At 39.0% G+C, this 18,939-nt stretch overlaps 1 protein-coding gene across 1 annotated transcript; it reads left to right on the top strand.

Annotated features, from left to right (window-relative positions):
* Positions 1-8,942: 8,942 nt before the first annotated feature.
* LOC126669039 (putative pectinesterase/pectinesterase inhibitor 28) lies at positions 8,943-11,120 on the top strand. The gene is made up of 2 exons (XM_050362317.1): positions 8,943-10,113; positions 10,212-11,120. The coding sequence occupies exons 1-2, from the start codon at positions 9,093-9,095 to the stop codon at positions 10,907-10,909; spliced, it is 1,719 nt and encodes a 572-aa protein (XP_050218274.1). The 5' UTR covers positions 8,943-9,092; the 3' UTR covers positions 10,910-11,120.
* Positions 11,121-18,939: the final 7,819 nt, after the last annotated feature.

Raw genomic sequence — 18,939 nt, 5'->3', positions numbered from 1 at the left:
AATGAGCTGGCCTCCAAGGGACTCCGGGATTCGGTGGAGGACCTGAAACAGAAGCTGGCTGAGGCCGAGAAGCGAGCCGAGAAAGCTGAGGCCCAAGCCGCGGAAGGCACGGTCCGAGAAGAGAACTTATATGAGGACTTCCGGAAGATGTTGTATGTTGGCGAGGTCCAGGTGGGCGAGTTCGTGAGAGGTCGGTTCGGGGCTAATGTCGACGTCTCAGATTTCAAGCTGGACGTGCTTGAGTTGCACCGCCGTGCCAAGGAGCTGCCTGAAGATTACGACGTGCCAGCAGATATCGAAGATTATCTTGCTGATGATCAAGACCAGGGGCCGAGCTGATGCAACAGTTAACTTTTGTAATAGTTTGAACAATTTTTCTTTTCCTTTGTAAATTTTTGGGATATTGAGCCTCGAGCTCTCTTTTTGTAAGTTTGAATATTTTCCTTTTCCTTGAATGAATTTTTTCTTTGTGTATTTATATCTTGATCTTTACTTGCCTATGTTTTCTTTGTTATACTTGAGTTATTTCTTTGAATGATGTTTTTGTTCTCTATCTCTGAAAATTTTGGTTAAGTATGTGACAATACGTTTGCATACTTGACTCAGACTAGTTTCCGAGCTGGTTCCAGTAGTGTGGGCTTTTTCCTAGTCTCTTGTTTTCATATGTTGGTTCTTGACTTAGGTGTGGGATTAAGAAATGCTAGGATAGGTTCTTAGTTATTCATAGACCGAGTTTAAGCAAGTTGCTCGGCGTGGATAGCCTATTGTCTTGGGATGACCCGGGATTGTCATAGCTCGGGGTCGAGAATTGCTCGTAGTACGTAGGTGGCATACAGCCCGTTGGTGGCATACAGCCCGTAGATGGCACATAGCCCGTAGATGGCACATAGCCCGTAGATGGCTCATAGCCCGCTGGTGGCACATAGCTCGTGGATGGCACATAGCCCGTGGATGGCGCATAGCCCGCTGGTGGCACATAGCCCGTAGATGGCACATAGCCCGTAGATGGCACATAGCCCGTAGATGGCACATAGCCCGTGGATGGCACATAGCCCGCTGGTGGCACATAGCCCGTGGATGGCACATAGCCCGCTGGTGGCACATAGCCCGTAGATGGCACATAGCCCGTGGATTTTTTTACCGAGTAAAGTGCTCGGGTTTTGAAAAAGACATGAATTCTTTTTAATCTTTTTTATTCATTGAGGGGAAAAACTTATGTTTGAGTTTTACAAAAGCCTAACTCAAACATAAGTGAAAAAACCCCTAGGTACCTCGAAAATGAAAACGAGTAACTACTGATAGTATTTCCGAAGAACCTGGGAGTTCCAAGTTCTCGGGAGCACCCTGCCCGACATATGTGCTATTTTATAAGCCCCTGCTCGTCCGACCTCCGTGACTCGATAGGGGCCTTCCCAGTTAGGTTCGAGCTTTCCCATTCCAGCATTTCCCTTAGCAATGTCTGCCCGTCGTAGGACCAGATCGCCGACTTGGAAATTCAGGGGTTTAACTCTCTTGTTATGATACTTAGCCATTCTTTGCTTGTATGCTTCGATTCTTAGCGCTGCCTGTTCTCTTCGCTCTTCCAGCAGGTCTAAGCATAATTTCTGTTCTTCCTCGTTCTTAGCCTCATCGAAGAACTGAACCCTTAGAGTCGGCATCCCGATTTCCACTGGTATCATTGCCTCGCACCCATATGTTAGAGAAAACGGGGTGTCTCCTGTGCCTGCCCTTGGCGTGGTTCTGTAAGCCCAAATGACCTTCGGTAGCTCTTCCAGCCACTGTCTATCGAACTCCCCTAGCCTGGCCTTGAGCCCTTTTAGGATCGTCCGGTTGGTTACTTCAGTCATCCCATTGCTCTGCGGGTGAACTACTGACGTGAAGCGCAGGTCAATGTGCAAGTCGTTGCAAAATTCCTTGAAGGCTCGGCAGTTGAACTGCTTTCCGTTATCAGTTACCAACGCTCTGGGTATACCGAAACGACACACAATTTGTCTCCAGAAGAAATCCCGAATCCGAGCTTCCGTGATGGTGCTCACTGCCTCGACCTCAAGCCACTTAGTAAAGTGATCTACTGCCACTATCAAGAACTTTTTCTGCCCCGTGGTTGGCGTGAAAGGCCCCAGGATGTCAATTCCCCATGTTGCAAATGGCCAAGGACTTGTAATAGGACACTGCTCTGTAGTAGGAGCATGTCGGATATTCTGGTGTCTCTGGCAGTTTTCACACTTCTTTACTATCTCCTCCGCTTGCTTAACCATCAGGGGCCAGTAGTAGCCCTGCAACACTGCTTTCTTGGCCAACATGCGAGGAGCTATGTGTGCCCCGCAAATACCCTCATGTATCTCTCTCAACACATACTCTCCTTCCTCAGCTGTCAAGCATCTCGACCACGGGTGGGTGAATGACTTTCTGTACAAGACTCCGTCGAGGAACGCATAGTACGGAGCTTGTCGCAAGATTTTGTAGGCTTTATCTCTGTTTTCTGGTAGAGTTCCATCCATCAGGTAGTGGGCTATGCCTTGCATCCAGTTTTCCAACGGCTGAGTTAGAAAAATGGTTTCATAGTTGTCGATACTGGAATGCTTTTGAACAGAGAAATGGACTCCTGGTATCTTTTCGTTCACTGTTGCTGCTTTAGCCAATACATCGGCCTCTTGATTTTCCAAACGAGGAACTTGCTCTATTACCCATTTCCCTCCGAGCTCCTGAATCTTGTTCAAGAAGAACTTGACTCTGTCCACGTATCTCCTCATTTCCGAATCCCGAGCTTCAAAAGTACCCAAAGTTTGACAAACGACTAACTGAGAATCGCTCCTTATCGTTACGTGTTCGGCTTTGACCACGTTTACCATTCTCAATCCGATCAACAGAGCCTCATACTCCGCGGCATTGTTGGATGCCGGGAAATCGAATTTTACCGAGCTTCGGAGTGCGACTCCGTGAGGGCCTTTCAAGACTACGCCTGCCCCCGATCCATCCAGATTTGATGCCCCGTCGACTTCTAAGACCCACCGTAGGAGTTGTTCGTCAGGTTCTTCAGGTTGGTCGCTTGCAGTGGTCTCAGCTATGAAATCTGCCAGTACTTGTGCTTTCAACGCCGGTCTTGGTTCGTACCGAATGTCATATCCTCCCAGCTGGACCGACCAGCTGACTAGCCGTCCCGACATTTCTGGCCTCTGCAGCGCCTTTCTCAGAGGTTGGTTCGTACGTACTACAATGATGTGAGCCTCGAAATATCTCCTTAGTTTTTCCGCCGCTACCTTCAATGCCAAAGCAAATTTCTCAATTTTTGGGTATCTGACTTCCGGGCCTTTCAAGACCCTGCTGAGATAATAAACCGGGGTTTGCAGACCCTTATCCTCCTTCACCAGGACTGCCGCCGCTGTCTCGTCATTAACCGAGAGATACAAGTATAAGATTTCCCCTGGTTCAGGTCTACCCAGCACCGGGGGTGTGCTGAGGTAAACCTTCAGCTCTTCAAAAGCTGCGTCACACTCCTCTGTCCACTTGAAATTCTTTGTATTTTTCAGGATTTTGAAAAATGGCAAACATCGTTTGGCCGAGCAGCTCATGAATCTGCCCAACGCCGTAACTCTCCCGTTCAACTTTTGTACCTCCTTCACCGAGCTGGGTGCTTTCATGCTCATTACTGCCTCGATTTTCTCCGGGTTGGCCTCAATGCCTTTCTCCGAGATGAGATGCCCTAGAAATTTCCCCGAGCGTACTGCGAATACGCACTTTTCCGGGTTCAGCTTAAGGTTAAAACCTTTCAGCTTTTCAAAAGTTTCTGCCAGGTCCGCTGCATGTTCCTCGATTCCTCTAGATTTCACGACTATGTCATCCACATAAACCTCGACATTCTTGCCTAGTTGATCTTTAAAAACATGATTCATGAGTCTTTGATAGGTTGCCCCAGCATTTTTCAAACCAAAAGGCATCTTCTTGTAACAATAGGTCCCCAGATCCGTTGTGAAAGCTGTTTTTTCTTCGTCCTCTTTACTCATCGGGATCTGGTGATATCCCTGAGAAGCATCTAGAAACGCATAGACCGCAAATCCGCACGTCGCGTCCACCAGTTGGTCAATGTTTGGCAGAGGAAAACTGTCCTTTGGGCAGGCATTGTTTAGATCAGTGAAATCTATACAAAGCCTCCATCTACCGTTGGACTTCTTGATCAAAACTACGTTAGCCAGCCATTCAGGGTAGTCCACTTTCCTGATGAACCCGGCTTTCAAGAGCTTCTCCACTTCATCTCGGATGGCAATCTGTTTCTCTAGAGAGAAAGTTCTTTTCTTTTGCTTGACAGGCTTGCATTTCGCATCCACATTCAACTTGTGCGAGATGATCTTAGGGTCTACCCCCCCAATATCCTCTGGCTTGTTGGTGAACTCCTCCACGTACTGTTTTATCCGAGCTATGATAGCCTCCCGGTGCTCGTCTGGCCAATCTACCCCCAGCTTTACATACATCTCGGATCCCTCCGTAAGTTCAATCGTTTCTAAGTTTTCTCGGGGTTTCTGAGCTTTTTTCTCTCTGATGAGCAGCTCGGGTGTATCGATGTTCATCGTTTCCACCGTGCTGCCCATAGTGGCCATGTAACATTGCCTAGATAGGGTTTGGTTTCCCCTGATAGTTATGACCTCGTTTTCCACTGGGATTTTCATCATCAAGTAACGAATGCTAGTCACTGCACCTGTGCTATACAACATAGGTCTACCAAGAATACCATTATAAGCAAGAGGCATGTCAACTATCATGAACAGTGAACGTACCTTCCGTGTTGGTTCCGCCAGGATTCCCTCTGTTCCGTCCTCCTGAGGTATTTCGATGCCGAGCTCTAGATCCAGCTCGACCATGCCTTCTGGGGTAACCGGAGCTCCCCCCAGCCCCAGGAGAGGAATGTTCACAGGCTTGAGGTCAGTCTTGGATCCTCCCATCGTCAAAAAGACTGACAGAGTCAACAAGTTAACCGAGCTTCCATCGTCTACCAACAATCGTTTTACCCATTTCGATCCAATGATGGCGGATACAATCAAAGCGTCTTCATGAGGAAAATCTACTCCTTTCGCATCCTCTGGCCCGAAAACAATGTTAGGCCATGGCGTCCCGGTAGATACTGACATGACCATCTTTTGCTTTTTCTTTCTGCGCTTGCGACCATATTCGGACTCTGAGGTTCCTCCCGAGATTGTGTTAATTACCCCCGTGACTTGTGTTTTCTTTGATGGGGATTGGGCCTCCCTACTCCCCCCAGGCTCCGATCTGACCGAGTTGACCCTCGTATTTCCTCGGTCTTGGCCCTCCTTGGCCACAACAAAATGTTGTAATCGCCCCTGGCAGACCAACTTGTCTATTTCACTTCGCAAACGTCCACACTCCTCTGTTTCGTGGCCGTAACCATCATGAAAATCACAGAACTTGGATCGGTCTCCATCTTTCACTAGCCTCGGCGGGTAACGAATCTCTTCGTTGTTGTGCTTGATCCAGGATAGAATTTGTTCCCTCGGAGTATTGAGTGGTACATACTGTCTCGGCACTCCGGCTCGATCTACATATCCTTCCGTTCCTCCTCCAATACTGAAACTTGGCTTAGTACCAGGCCCCGTGCTCGGCGGACTGGTCTGAGCATTGAATGGTTTGTTACCTCTGTACCCCGAAGTCTCGTTCAGAGGTCGGTACCGATCTTGGTTACGGTTAGATCCCTGAGTATTCTGCGTTTTGCTGGGAACCGGGCTAGCCGTCCCGTAAGACTTTCTCTGCCTTTCCTCGTCAAGATTGATATAATTCCAAGCCCTGTCCATCAACTCGGTGTAAGTGTCAACCGGGTTGGTGATCAGGCTGTCTCGGAAGACTTGCATGCTGGTGTTATCTTTCATAGCATCGATGGCGGTATCATCGTTCAAATCTTCTATCATGATTGCCTCGGCATTGAACCGAGCAATATAAGCTTTTAAACTTTCTCCCGGTTTTTGAAAGCACTTCTTCAAATCACTGGATCTTTTCTTTCGTTCGATGCTCGGGGCAAAATGAGTTTTGAAAGCCATAGCAAGCTCCCTGAAACTAGTAATAGAGCCCTCCTTGAGGTTCTGGTACCATTTTTGCGCCGCATCACTCAACGTTGAAGGGAAAACTTTGCACACCGTGGCGTCCGAGACACTTTGAACTCCCATGGCAACCTGAAAGCAACTTAAATGAGTCATCGGGTCGGATTTACCGTTATATCTGTCAATGGGTGGATATTTAAACTTATCTGGAAATGGGTCATCCCATATAGCCTTTGATAAAGGGCTAGCAATGCCACAGGTAGTAAAAGGTCGAGACTCTGCCTTGTGCCCTTTGTGTCTATCCAGCTCGGCCTGGACCAGACGAGTAACCTCGTCATGCAAAGTTTTCTGATGCTGAGATGCTGCACCCGAGCTGTGAACACTCTCTGCCCCGTTTCTCCTGACCGGTGGGACTCCTGCCCTCGCGGTCCGCAGAGGATCTGCCTCCGGGTCTGGGTCTCCCCTCCCCAAACCAGCGTCACCGCGCTGTGTCCCCGGTGGTAGATTCTCGTCTTGCACCCCCTCCCTTCGAGGAGGAGGAGGATCATTCCGACCTTCGTCTCTCGGAAAAGGGCGATCATGCCGACCTTCGTCTCTCGGCAGATTAGTGTCACGATGATCTTCGCCTCTTGGTGCTTGATGCTCTGTGGGACCCCTAGGTCTGGGTCGTGGGTGATCGCTCCGACCTTCTTCTCTCGGAAAACGACCATCCTGAAACTCAGAAGCTCGGGGCGGCGGGGCCACAGGGGTGGCCGAGGGATTGTAACTTGGGTAATACTGGGACATGACTGCAAAGTGCATCTGCTGCGCCTGGTGTAGCTGGCGAGCCATGTATTCTAAATATTCTTGAGCTTGTAAGACCGCCGGAGGTATATCCTGCCCAGAAGTTGTTCCCGTTCCCGTAGCCACCAGTGTAGCGTCTACCGGGAAGTTGAGTTGAGTGGGAGACAAGGTATTGTGGAGGAAACTCTGAGGCACGGTGGTTCCTGGGGTTGATAAGTGGGTGTGACTTGGATCTGAAGCAAAAGGGTTCGCCCTTGGATAATTTTCCAACCCATATAGAGGCACCAATCCAGCTCCACTGCCGGAGGCCCTGGATCCTCCCACCTGAGCATTCGCTGGAGGAGTTAAGCCAGTGATCACAGAGGTCCGACCACTAGCAGAGACTCCACCAACCAAGTTAGCGTCGGCAACCGTAGTTCCCAGAGGATCTACCCTGTCCAAAATAGGATCATCAGCCATTGTTTCTTGTCAAGATCTGATCAGCAACGTCAAGAGAACCAGAGTAGAACAAGGGAATACAAAACGATTCCCACAGACGGCGCCAAGTGATAAATCACCAAACTGAATCCGAGCTGTAGCGACCTGCACACCACAAGCAGACAGAGGTCAGAAAGAACTCCGGTGGGGGTCACCGGACGTTCACTCCGACGCTCAAGTAAGATTTCAGGTAGAGGAAGAAGAAGAAGAGAAAAGAGAGTGCTTAGAGTAGAGAAAAAGAAATTACCTAGGGTTTGTCCTTAAACCCTCTATTTATAGTTAGGGTTTAAGGACAAACCTGCCTTGCTGGCAGGCTGTGAGCCCAGTGGTCCCAGAATTCGGTTATGCTCACGTGGGAGAATATCCCTGCAGGTGGCGCAATTTGTTAGGTGTGTCAGAGGGAACATTCCTCACGCACCTGTCAGAAGATCTTCTGTGGTCCCAGGATCCGGTACACGAGTGAGCGCTTCTGGGCAGGACCTCGGAGCCCGGTCAAGCCTTGAAACCCGGATAACTTGGGAGTCAAGTTATCATGGCTCTTGTATCTGAGAGTAGCTCAGATCTCGGACTAGGTGGTCCAGTCTTTCGGGCTTAGGAGCTCGGAGCTCAACCTGGGTCTGAGTTGAGCCTAGTTCAGAGCCCGGATCGGATTCTTGGTCCGACCTTATCAGGCATGATTGTCTTGGATGATGTTTGAATTCCCATCGATCCGGTGACCCCCCAAGTCATGTGTTCTATGATTTCGAGCAGGTCGGACATTGTTACCAGGTCGGTGAAATGCTTGACTTAGTGATGTTCGTTCCTGGCGAGGTTGCTTCGCCCCTACTAGATGTGCTACGTTATCAATCTTTGGCTTCATTCTGACAGATGGATCCCATACGACTTAATTCATTATATCATTCTGGAATTCGGTTTCCATTAGGTATCAGTGCATCTTTGTCTCGTCCACCAGCTATAGACCTAGATAATAATATTTGAAAGGGCTATTAAATAATTATAATTCATTATATCATTTTAAAATTCGGTTTTCATCAGATATCAATGTATCCTTGTCTCTTCCACCAGTGGCGAACCTAGATAAAAATATTTGAAAGGGTTATTATTAATTATAATTTCAGTTGTAACTTAAAAAACATATAATATATATTTATCTTTTATTTATATCATAATAAAACAAATATAATGACATAAATTTATATATATATATAATAAATATAAAATTAAATAATAAAAGATTGTATAAGATCTTCTAAGTAATTAAAACTAAATAAGTACATTTCAATAAAGGATTGCTATTTTTTTTGTTCATATATAGTCTAGATATAGAAAATTGATGAAAAAGGCCTCTTCTTTTTCACATATTATCCTAAATTTATATAAGTAGTACTATATTTCACCTATTAATATTCTCGCATCACATATATAAATTTGAAAATAGATTTACTATTTTTCACCATTTATTGAAAATGAAAAAGAACCCATTAAAAAATCGATCCACATATAAAGTTTCAGGTGTTTAAAAATAGCCTTGTCTCCCCCCACACCATGCATTTGGTAACAGAATTACCATAATTTTAGGATTTTCTATTTCTCGTTGCCCTTCCTCATACTATATAAACACAATTATGTTCATTTCATTTCTCAAACCAGAGCCTTCGGGGCATAATACCATCTAATAAAACAAAGCCAGCAGCTGCCCGAAGAGCTCTGTAATAAAACAAAATTATTTACATTTCAAATTTCTGTAGTATTTTCTGTAGTTCAAATATTCAACCTCTTTCGTACAAGATGACTTACAATAACTCCGCCGCTGATGGTGCTGCTAAAAAGAAGAAGTTCGCGATCATCGGTGTTTCATCCATCATCCTCGTAGCCATGGTGGTGGCTGTTGCCTTCGGTGTCAACGCCGGTAAAGAGAAAACCGTTGCTAGTTCGACACCCTCGTCTGATATCTCCACGTCTTCAAAATCTATCGAGTCTGCTTGCCAAGTTACTGATTACCCAGAAACCTGTAAGGACAGTCTGAAGAAAGTCGCCGGTAACACCAGCGACCCACATCAGCTGGTTCAGGCTGGTTTTCAGGCGGCCATTGAGTCACTTAAAGTCGCCATTGATAACTCTACAACGTTGAAGGAGGTGGCCAAGGATCCCATGGCTAAGAAAGCTCTGGACAATTGTAAGGTGTTGATGAACACCGCTATCACCGATCTTGAAACTTCATTCAAACAGGTTGGAGATTTTGAGATCAGCAAAGTCGATGAGTACGTCGCTAACCTCAAAATCTGGCTCAGCGCCACCATCACCTATCAACAGACTTGCTTGGACGGATTTGAAAACACCACCGGACCGGCGGGACAGAAGATGAAGGACATTCTGAAAACATCTAGCCAGCTTACCAGCAATGGACTCGCCATGGTTGGTGGGCTCTCTTCAGTTCTTCAGAATTTGGATCTTGGATTTTCCGGCCGTAGGCTTTTGGAGCAAGGCGGTGATGATTTCCCAGCATGGCTTTCTCCGGCTAGAAAGAGACTTCTTGCTCAGACTCCGGCCACACTCAAGCCTAACATCATCGTTGCTAAAGACGCAACTGGACAATTCAAAACCATCGCTGACGCAATCAAAACTATTCCCATCAACTCGCCAACTACTTTTGTTGTCTACGTTAAAGCAGGAGTGTACAACGAGAGCGTCACCATCGCAAGGACCATGACCAATATTTTGTTGATCGGTGACGGTCCTACTAAGACTAAGATCACCGGAGACCTCAGCTTTGCCGGTGGAATCCCCGCTCTGAATACAGCAACAGTTTGTAAGTTTATAAAAAAAATGAGATTAACGTTACAAATATTAAATATTTTTTTTTCTAATTACTAACGAGTTAAATTCAATTTTGTCAAATTATTACAGCAATCAACGGAAACAACTTCATGGCCAAGGACATCGGATTTGAGAACACAGCCGGACCTGAAGGACATCAAGCGGTGGCATTGATCGTAGAATCCGACATGTCAGTCTTCTACAACTGTCAAATTGATGGGTTCCAGAGCACACTCTACGCCCACACCTACCGTCAATTCTACCGTGATTGCTCCATCAGCGGCTCCATCGACATCATCACCGGTGACGCCGCCGCAGTATTCCAGAACTGCAAGCTTGTAGTAAGGAAGCCACTAGATGACCAAAGCTGTTTCATCACAGCTCAGGCAAGGAACAACACCCGTCAGCCAACAGGATTCGTCCTCCAAAACTGCACCATCTCAGGCGACAAAGATTACTTGCCAGTCAAGGATGTTAGCCCAACTTTCTTGGGCCGTCCAGTGAAGGAGTTCTCTAGGACTGTCGTCATGCAATCACAACTCGACGACATAATTGACCCCGCAGGATGGGCATCGTGGATGGGTACTTTGGGAACCGACACTTGCTCATTTTCTGAGTATGGGAACAGAGGACTTGGTGCTAAGCTGACCGGAAGAGTTACGTGGAAGGGCATTGTGAAGCTGGCTCCCCTCGATGCTGAAAATTTCACCGCCGGCAAGTTCCTACAGGGAGACAAATGGATTCCGGCCACCGGAGTTCCTTACTCTGCTGGGATGATGGTAGTGTAAGAGAAGTAAAGGAGGAACGGAACACACAAATTGTTTTGAGGATTTTCAACAACGGGCAAAAGCTTCGAATTTTGTGGAGGAATTCCTTCACAAGCAGAATATCTGTACAATTCATTACGAAGATTTTGTCTCGTTGTTTTCTCTAAGAATGTTATTGAATTATTAGTTCTTTTTTTGTTGGAGTTTTGTTTAATAGAAACACATTTGATTATTCCCTAGCGACTAATTTTATAAATATTTAATAAAAATACAATAATAAAAATTATTATATATTATAAGGATTACAAAATAAAATAAAATATCCAATATCATTATAGTATCATTCATTCAGAAATTTAGAAAGTAATGATGATAATTCATTGACATTAAAATATCATATTAACACAAAAAAAAAATGCATAGTACTCTAACTAAAGTTTATTCTAAAAATAAATTAAATGCAATTAAGTACCTAAATCACAGTTTAGGTTAAAACAAGAAAAAACTACTAAAAGCTCAACCTTTCCTATATTAGACAAGTTGAACCTTATATAAGTTTTGGTATAAAATAGTATATCTATCTATCTATAATTATATGGAATAAAAATAATATTACAATATCAACTTTTAATAATTAAAATCACGAAGTTAAATACAAGTTTAATTCTAATATATAGTGAATATAAAAATGAATATGATTCCAACTCTAATATAAAGTATTAACCGAATAGAGTATTCTAACTCTAAAACAAAGCATATAAATTATATAAGAGTCTAATTCTAATACAATAGTTTAAATAGAAAATTTACATGCTAATATTATAGTAAGTAATTCCTTCATCGTTTTAACTTAATTTAGAGATATTTCGACTTTACTTCTTTATCGTTTTCAATCAATTTACAGTTTTTGTGACCTTACGAAATAAAAGAGCAATATGCTACCCTTTATTTTAAGATATTGACGAGAGTGAACAAGTATTTGAAGACCATATATTTGCTGGTTTGCTTCCAACAAGAATTTATGATTTTATTACAAAGGTTGGTAGAAATAGCATGGATGTTCTTGCCGAGACTTATGTTGATAATTGAAAACTAACTTATACAAATTTTCTCTTAACTTATGTATCTTTCAGTTTTCCTCATGCAGGTTTTCATGGAAAAGAAGATAGTGTCCGGCTAATTGAGTTAGTTGTTTTAATATGTTCATGCTAACCCTAATCTACGTTCTCAGGGTTTGTTATAAGAGTTAATAGAATTTTATTTGAGGACTATTGAGTTAAGGAATATGTAATTGTAAAAAGTAATCGCTAATTATCCGTGTACTTTCTGCTTTCTTTCATAAACAAAATAATTTCCCTAAAAATAAACTATTAAACATTGTATTTATTTAAGGTTTATTTATCAAAAAATGCCAAACTTTTGCGGTTTGGTCAATTTTAGCCAAATTTTTAAAAACCACCATATTTAGCCAAACTTCATATGTTGTCTTTCCTTTTCAGCCATTTTTAAATCGAACCGGATTTTATGCCTAAATGTCATCCATGTCACTGCCAACTTAGCAAAACTATCTGACATGGCACATTGCAAATCAATAACCCAAACCTAACCAAACCAAAGACTAAATCTAACAAAATCAAATCCAACTAAATTAAATCAATTCATTTTTTTTAAATTATATTAATTATCTCAACATTTTATTTTATTCCGATTAAAATTCACGCCGACTAATAAATTTATTTAAATTTAATTTTAATTAATTTTCTATATAAATTTTAATTAGTTAAATAAAAAATATAAATTAAATCATATAAAATTAATATAAAAAAAATTTAATTACCTCGAATTTTTTCCCTAAATTATGTTATTAAAATCCTAAACCCTAAAATCTTAAACCCTAAACAGACCCACCACGGTGGGTCTATGAGAACAGACGCACCAGTAACGGTGGGTCTGTTCTCAAACAGACCCATCACCACGGTGGGTCTGAATTTTCGATAAAAAAAATAAAAAAATTATTATTTTTTTTAGAAATTATGTTGAAAAATTATTCCGGCGGTCGGTTTTTCGTATGTGTCTCGGTGGCGGCGGATTTTTGATTGAATAAAATTAATTAAAATGACGGTGAATTTTTTTTAATATTATAATGTTGAGATAATTGAAATATGAATTTTAGTAATTAATTAATAATTAATTTGATTTAGTTGGGTTTGATTTTTTTTTTTGGTTTATTATTTGGTTTGATTAAGTTTGGTTAGTGGTTTAAAACGTGCCATGTCAATAAATTTTACTGAGTTGGAGGTGACATGGATGACATGTGGGCAACAATTTTGATTCGATTCAAAAGTGGCTACAATTGACACATAACATATACGGTTTGGTTAAATCTGGTGGTTTTTAAAGGTTTGGCTAAATCTGACTCGAGACACAAATGTTTGACATTTTTTGGTGAATAAGCCTTTATTTAAAATTAATTATCAAATAACTAAATTAGCAATTTTAAAAGAACAATTAGAAAATATAGTATTAATTACATTATCAATTTTCATTAAAACTAGGTCGTGTAGAATTTATAAATAATTAATATTTTATAACTATTAAAGATAATTAAAAGTGTATAAGGAATGTAACTTCTAAGCTAAGAAATTAATGACAGTTTCAATCATTTCTTTTAAATGAAATCGGTGAAATTCATAAAATTCGATAATTTTTATGTCAATGACAAAGTTTCGACGAATTTGACATAAAGTGAACATAGGGGTTTTTTCCCAAAAAAATTGCCATTACAAAAAGTTATTACCAAATGGTTCCTGGGGCATGAATCCGCAAGTCATACTTGCGGATTCATGCATGAAACCCCCTTAATCTTAATTAAGGGGGAGCTAATGGGAATCAGTAAAACAAAGGTATTTGTCCATATTGGTGGTAAGGGTGTGCTGAAAATGCACACCCAAACCCACTCTTTTTTTTTTAAATTATAAATTTAAAAAATAAAAACTTTTATCCCTTATTTAATTTTAAAATAAAATATTAATTTTTAGAGTGTTTTCGGTTTAAATTTTGTAATTTGCAAATATCGGAGAAAGCGTAAAAATTTTAGAAGTGGACAGCGTGCTATTTACTGGAGGCTACAATAGGTTAGTGAATGTTTTATTTACTTTAGTTTTAAATATAATTTGTTACTTAGATGATAAAAATTAGTTTAAATTAAAAAACTGGGTTCCAAAAGTTATTCCCAAATGGTTCGGGTCCTTATGTGATAACCCTGCTGAGTCCGTCGGTGACGCGAGGTATCACTCACATGTTTAGTATTTGTCCATAGATTATGGTAGCAATTTCAAATGCAAAGCATTTTTTAACGGCATTTTACTAACAATAAATAATTATAACAATTATTTCTAACATTTTACTAAAAATATATAATTAACTTAACTTTTAAAAATTATAATTCTCTAATATTTTTTAAAAGTTAAATAAAATAGAAAAAATATTCTAAAATTGACTAATCTCTAACATTTTATTATAAATTATAAAACTTTTTTAAATTATACTTGGTTTTAGCATTTTATTAACAATTTTTATTTAATATCAATTTTAACAATTATAATATCTACCATTTTACAAATACTAAATAATAAATCAACAATTTTAACAATTAGGGTTTTCTAATATTTTTAAACATTAAAATAATATACTAAATTTTTTAATATTTTTCTATATTTGACTAACCTTAGTATTCACAGTTACAATAAATTATTTAAAGTTTTTTAATTTAAACTAATTTTTAACATCTAACTAACAAATTATATTTAAAACTAAAGTAAATAAAACATTCACTAACCTCTTGTAGCCTCAAGCAAATAGTACGCTGCCCACTTCTAAAATTTCGACGCTTTCTCTGATATTTGCAAATTATAAAATTTTAAATTTAAACCGAAAACACTCTAGTGGTTAATATTCTATTTTAAAATTGAATAAGGGATAAAAAATTTTGTTTTTTAAAATTTATAATTTAAAAAAAATAAAAAAGAATGGGTTTGGGTGTGCATTTTCAGCACACCCAAACCCATTGGACAAAGGTGTCTGCAAGTCATACTTGCGGACACCTTTGTTTTACTGATTTCATAGAAATCAGTTTAGCTCCCCCTTAATTAAGATTAAGGGGGATTCATGCACGAATCCGCAAGTGTGACTTGCGGATTCATGCCCCAGGAACTATTTGGGAATAACTTTTTATTGTGGCAATTTTTTGGGAAAAAACCCTGAACATAGCGTACTTGCGGATGAATATAGGAGTTCCAAACTTAGCTTATGATATGATTTTAGAGGAATTTGCACAAAACACTTCTTTTTTTAACTTATTTGTTCTAAATGTCTCAATTTCAAAAATTTACTTTTTTATTTTATTTTTCTATTGCTTTTAGTTGTACCTCAATTAGCAAAATAACTTATTTGTATTTTTACTCTCCTTCTTTTAAACACATGCATATTTTATTGAGGAATTTGCAGAAAATACTCCGTTTTTTAAAATATTTGTAAAAATACTCCGTTTTTTGAAAACTTATTTTTCTACCTTTTTTTTCGAAAAATTTATTTTTTTACTCCGAAATTTATTTTTTTACTCTGAAAAAATTTGTAAAAATACTCCGTTTTTTTTAATCTATTTGAAACTGTAATATAAACGGTTTCAAAGATGTCAAAGTTTTTTAAAAATACTCTGTTATAAACCATTTGAAACTCTATTAGAAACTGTATTTGAAACCGTTTGAAACTCTTTTATGAAATCGTTATAAACCGTTTAAAACTCTATTTGAAACCGTTTGAAACTCTATTTGAAACCGTTTGAAACTCTATTAGAAACTCTATTTGAAACGTTTTTATAAAACAGTTTCAAATTGTGTTTTTTGAAACTGTATTTGAAACCGTTTGAAACTCTATTTTTATGAAACCGTTTGAAACTCTATTAGAAACTATATTTGAAACCGTTTGAAACTGCGGAGTAAAAAAATAAATTGCGGAGTAAAAAAATAAATTTTTTTTTTTAGGTACGCTTATAAACTTTCAGTTTTTGAGGTAAATTTACAAATATTTTAGTTTTTTAGGTATTCTCCTATACTTCCCTATTTTATTTTTCCTTTTTTTTCTCTCCCCTCTTTATCTCTTTCCTCTCTCTCCTTTTTTTCGTTTTTTTCTTTTCTCTCTCCTGTTTCTCTTTCTTCCTTCTCATTTTTCTTTTTTTCTCTCTCTTCTTTCTCTCTCTTCTTCTTCTTCTTCTTTTTTCCTCTGCACTTTTTTTTTTCATTTTTTTCGAATCTGCTTTTTCTATTTTTCACATTATACAAATGAACTCTAAGACAGAAAAAATTGAATAAAAGAAGAGTTTAAGAGATAATATGATGGTAATAGATGAGAAAGTTCTTCTTCTTCTTCTCTTTTTTTTTCTTCTTCTTCTCCTTTTCTTCTTCTTCTTCTTCTTCTACTTTTTTTCTATGTTGTTTTAAATTATTGTAGCATCTTTTTTTAGAATTTTTTTACATTTTTTTTTTGAAAAAATCGTAATGTACTTCATTAATGATATTTTGACCTGGTTTTTAAATGTTTTAAATTAATTTTAGAAATCGTTTGAAACTGTTTTCTCGAAACTGTTTTATACTGTTCGAAAGCTTTGTAAACGGTTTGAAACTAATTTATACTATTTGAAACTGTTATTTTTTAAACTGTTTGAAAGTGTTTTTAGAAACTGTTTTATACTGCTTGAGATCTTTGGAAATGGTTTGCAACTGTTTTATACTGTTTGAAACCTTTGTAAACGGTTTCAAACTGTTTTTTTGAAACTGTTATTTTTTTATGTAAACGGTTTGAAACTGTTTGATACTATTTGAAATTGTTATTTTATAAACTATAGGAAAGTATTTTTTTAGAATCTGTTTTAGACAGTTTGAGAACTTTGTAAACGGTTTGAAACTGTTATTTTTTAGATTATTTGAAAGTATTTTTTAGAAACTGATTTAGACTGTTTGAGATCTTTGTAAACGGTTTGAACTGTTTTATAATGTTCGAAACCTTTGTAAACGATTTGAAACTGTTTTTTTGAAATTGTTTGAAACTGTTATTTTTAGACTGTTTGAAAACGTTTTTTAGAAATTGTATTAAACTGTTTGAAACCTTTGTAAACGGTTTGAAACTGCAATTGAAATTGTATTTGAAACCGTTTGAAACCGTTTTTAATAGATTTTTAATGAGAACAAATAAATTAATAATTTACAGTTTTCTTTGTTTTTGAAGAAAGTTATGATCGTTAGATTTGAATTCGAAGTGAAATTTTAAACTATTTGATTACAAATTGAAAATTCGAGCGGATCGAAATTAAATTTGAAATTCACAATAAATTTTTAAAAAGTAATGATAGAATTAGAGAAATCAATTTGTTGAATTGTTATGAATTGAAGATTTTAAATTTAATTGTTGATTTGTTGTTGTTTTTTTCTCTTTAAATGAGCTGAAGAAGAGAAGAAGAAAAAAAGAAGAAGAAGAAACTGAATAAAACATGTTAGGTATAAGTGGAGTATAAATAATAAAGCGGCAGGGTAAAAAAATAAGTGGCTGACACACTTGCGGTATGTAAATCAAGTTAAATTTATAGGGTTAGCAAATGCTAATATTTTCCTAATTTAGGTAATTAGCTAATTCTCTCATGATTTTATTGTGATAAAAGAGATATCGATAACCGAGTCTAGATTAATACGAGTTATCGATTTAAAAGTAAAACGGGTGAATGGGTTTAACAAGCAAATTATTTGAAAGGCGACTACGGATTGTTACTGGTACGAGGTAATGAATCAAAAATTCAGATTAACTTGGTATTGTCGGATTTTGAGCTCCGATGAATTTATTGATACTTTTGTTATAACTTTATATTTGAAATTAAATCACAATGATCTGATATAACCAGGCCTAGAGAGCGTGTACCCTCAGCCGAAAAATGTTGCAATATGAAAAGTATATTTTTAAATGAAAGCGGAATTTGAGCGTCAGACCTAGATTTTATGAATTCGGTCGACGAGAATGAGATAAGTGTTTTGAAACAAGATCTCAAATCAATAATCAATCAACAAGTTATGAAATGAGTGTAAAGATGAATTAGTTGTGTTGTTGGATAATGTGGTTTGAGTATAAAGGTCAATCCTAGAATTAGAATTTCTAATTCTGTAGGCTAATAATCACCCATGGCCCCTCAACTTTAGGGGTACGGGCGCTAAACCCCCTGATGTTTAAAAACGGGCGCTAAACCCCCTAAGTTTTGTGTCGGCGCTCACAAAACCCCTTTTGGACGAAATATGACCAAAATACCCCTGGCGCCGTTTTTTCAGTCAACTGACATTTTTAAAAAAAAATTCTGACACTGTCATATCATCTGACACGTCAGAAATATATTTTAAAAATTTGAAAAACCCAAAATACCCCTAATTTAATTTAAAAAAAAAAGCAAACCAACCCAATTTAATATAAACCAATCTATCAACCCAAAAACCGACCCAACCACCACCCCACCAACCGACCCGTCACCCGACCACCGCCGGAAAATTTTCCGGTCATCTTCTCCATTTTGAAGATGACCGGAAATTTTCCGGTCATCTTTATCTGTTCCTCTGAGGAACAGATCGCCGGACCTGTTCCTCAGAGGAACAGATCTGGATCTGTTCCTCAACTGAGGAACGATCTGTTCCTCAGTGAGGAACAGATCGGATCTGTTCCTCACTGAGGAACAGATCACGATCTGTTCTTGAGGAACAGATCTGGTGGTGATGACCGGAAATTTTCCGGTCATCTTCGAATCGGAGAAGATGACCGGAAAATTTCCCGGCGGCGGCGGTGGTGGCGGTTCGGGTGAAAGTGATTTGGTTGGATGTCATTGGGTTTGATTTGATTGGGTTGGGTGTTTTAGGGGTATTTTAGGTGTTTTAATTTTTTAGGGTAGTTTGGTAACGTGGCAGCTGACGTGGCGCCACTATTTATTTATTTTTTTTTGAAAAAAAGTCAGTTGACCAGGAAAA

The sequence above is a fragment of the Mercurialis annua genome, linkage group LG2, assembly GCF_937616625.2.
Source record: "Mercurialis annua linkage group LG2, ddMerAnnu1.2, whole genome shotgun sequence".
NCBI lineage: Eukaryota > Viridiplantae > Streptophyta > Magnoliopsida > Malpighiales > Euphorbiaceae > Mercurialis > Mercurialis annua.
This window is presented reverse-complemented; position numbering and strand designations above follow the sequence as displayed.

What these genes read in the sequence shown, in the direction of transcription:
- LOC126669039 (XM_050362317.1), top strand. Translation starts at nt 9,093, where the DNA reads ATGACTTACAATAACTCCGCCGCTGATGGTGCTGCTAAAAAGAAGAAG. An exon ending in TCTGAATACAGCAACAGTTT is followed by an intron (nt 10,114 to 10,211) that starts GTAAGTTTATAA and finishes AAATTATTACAG; the next exon opens with CAATCAACGGAAACAACTTC.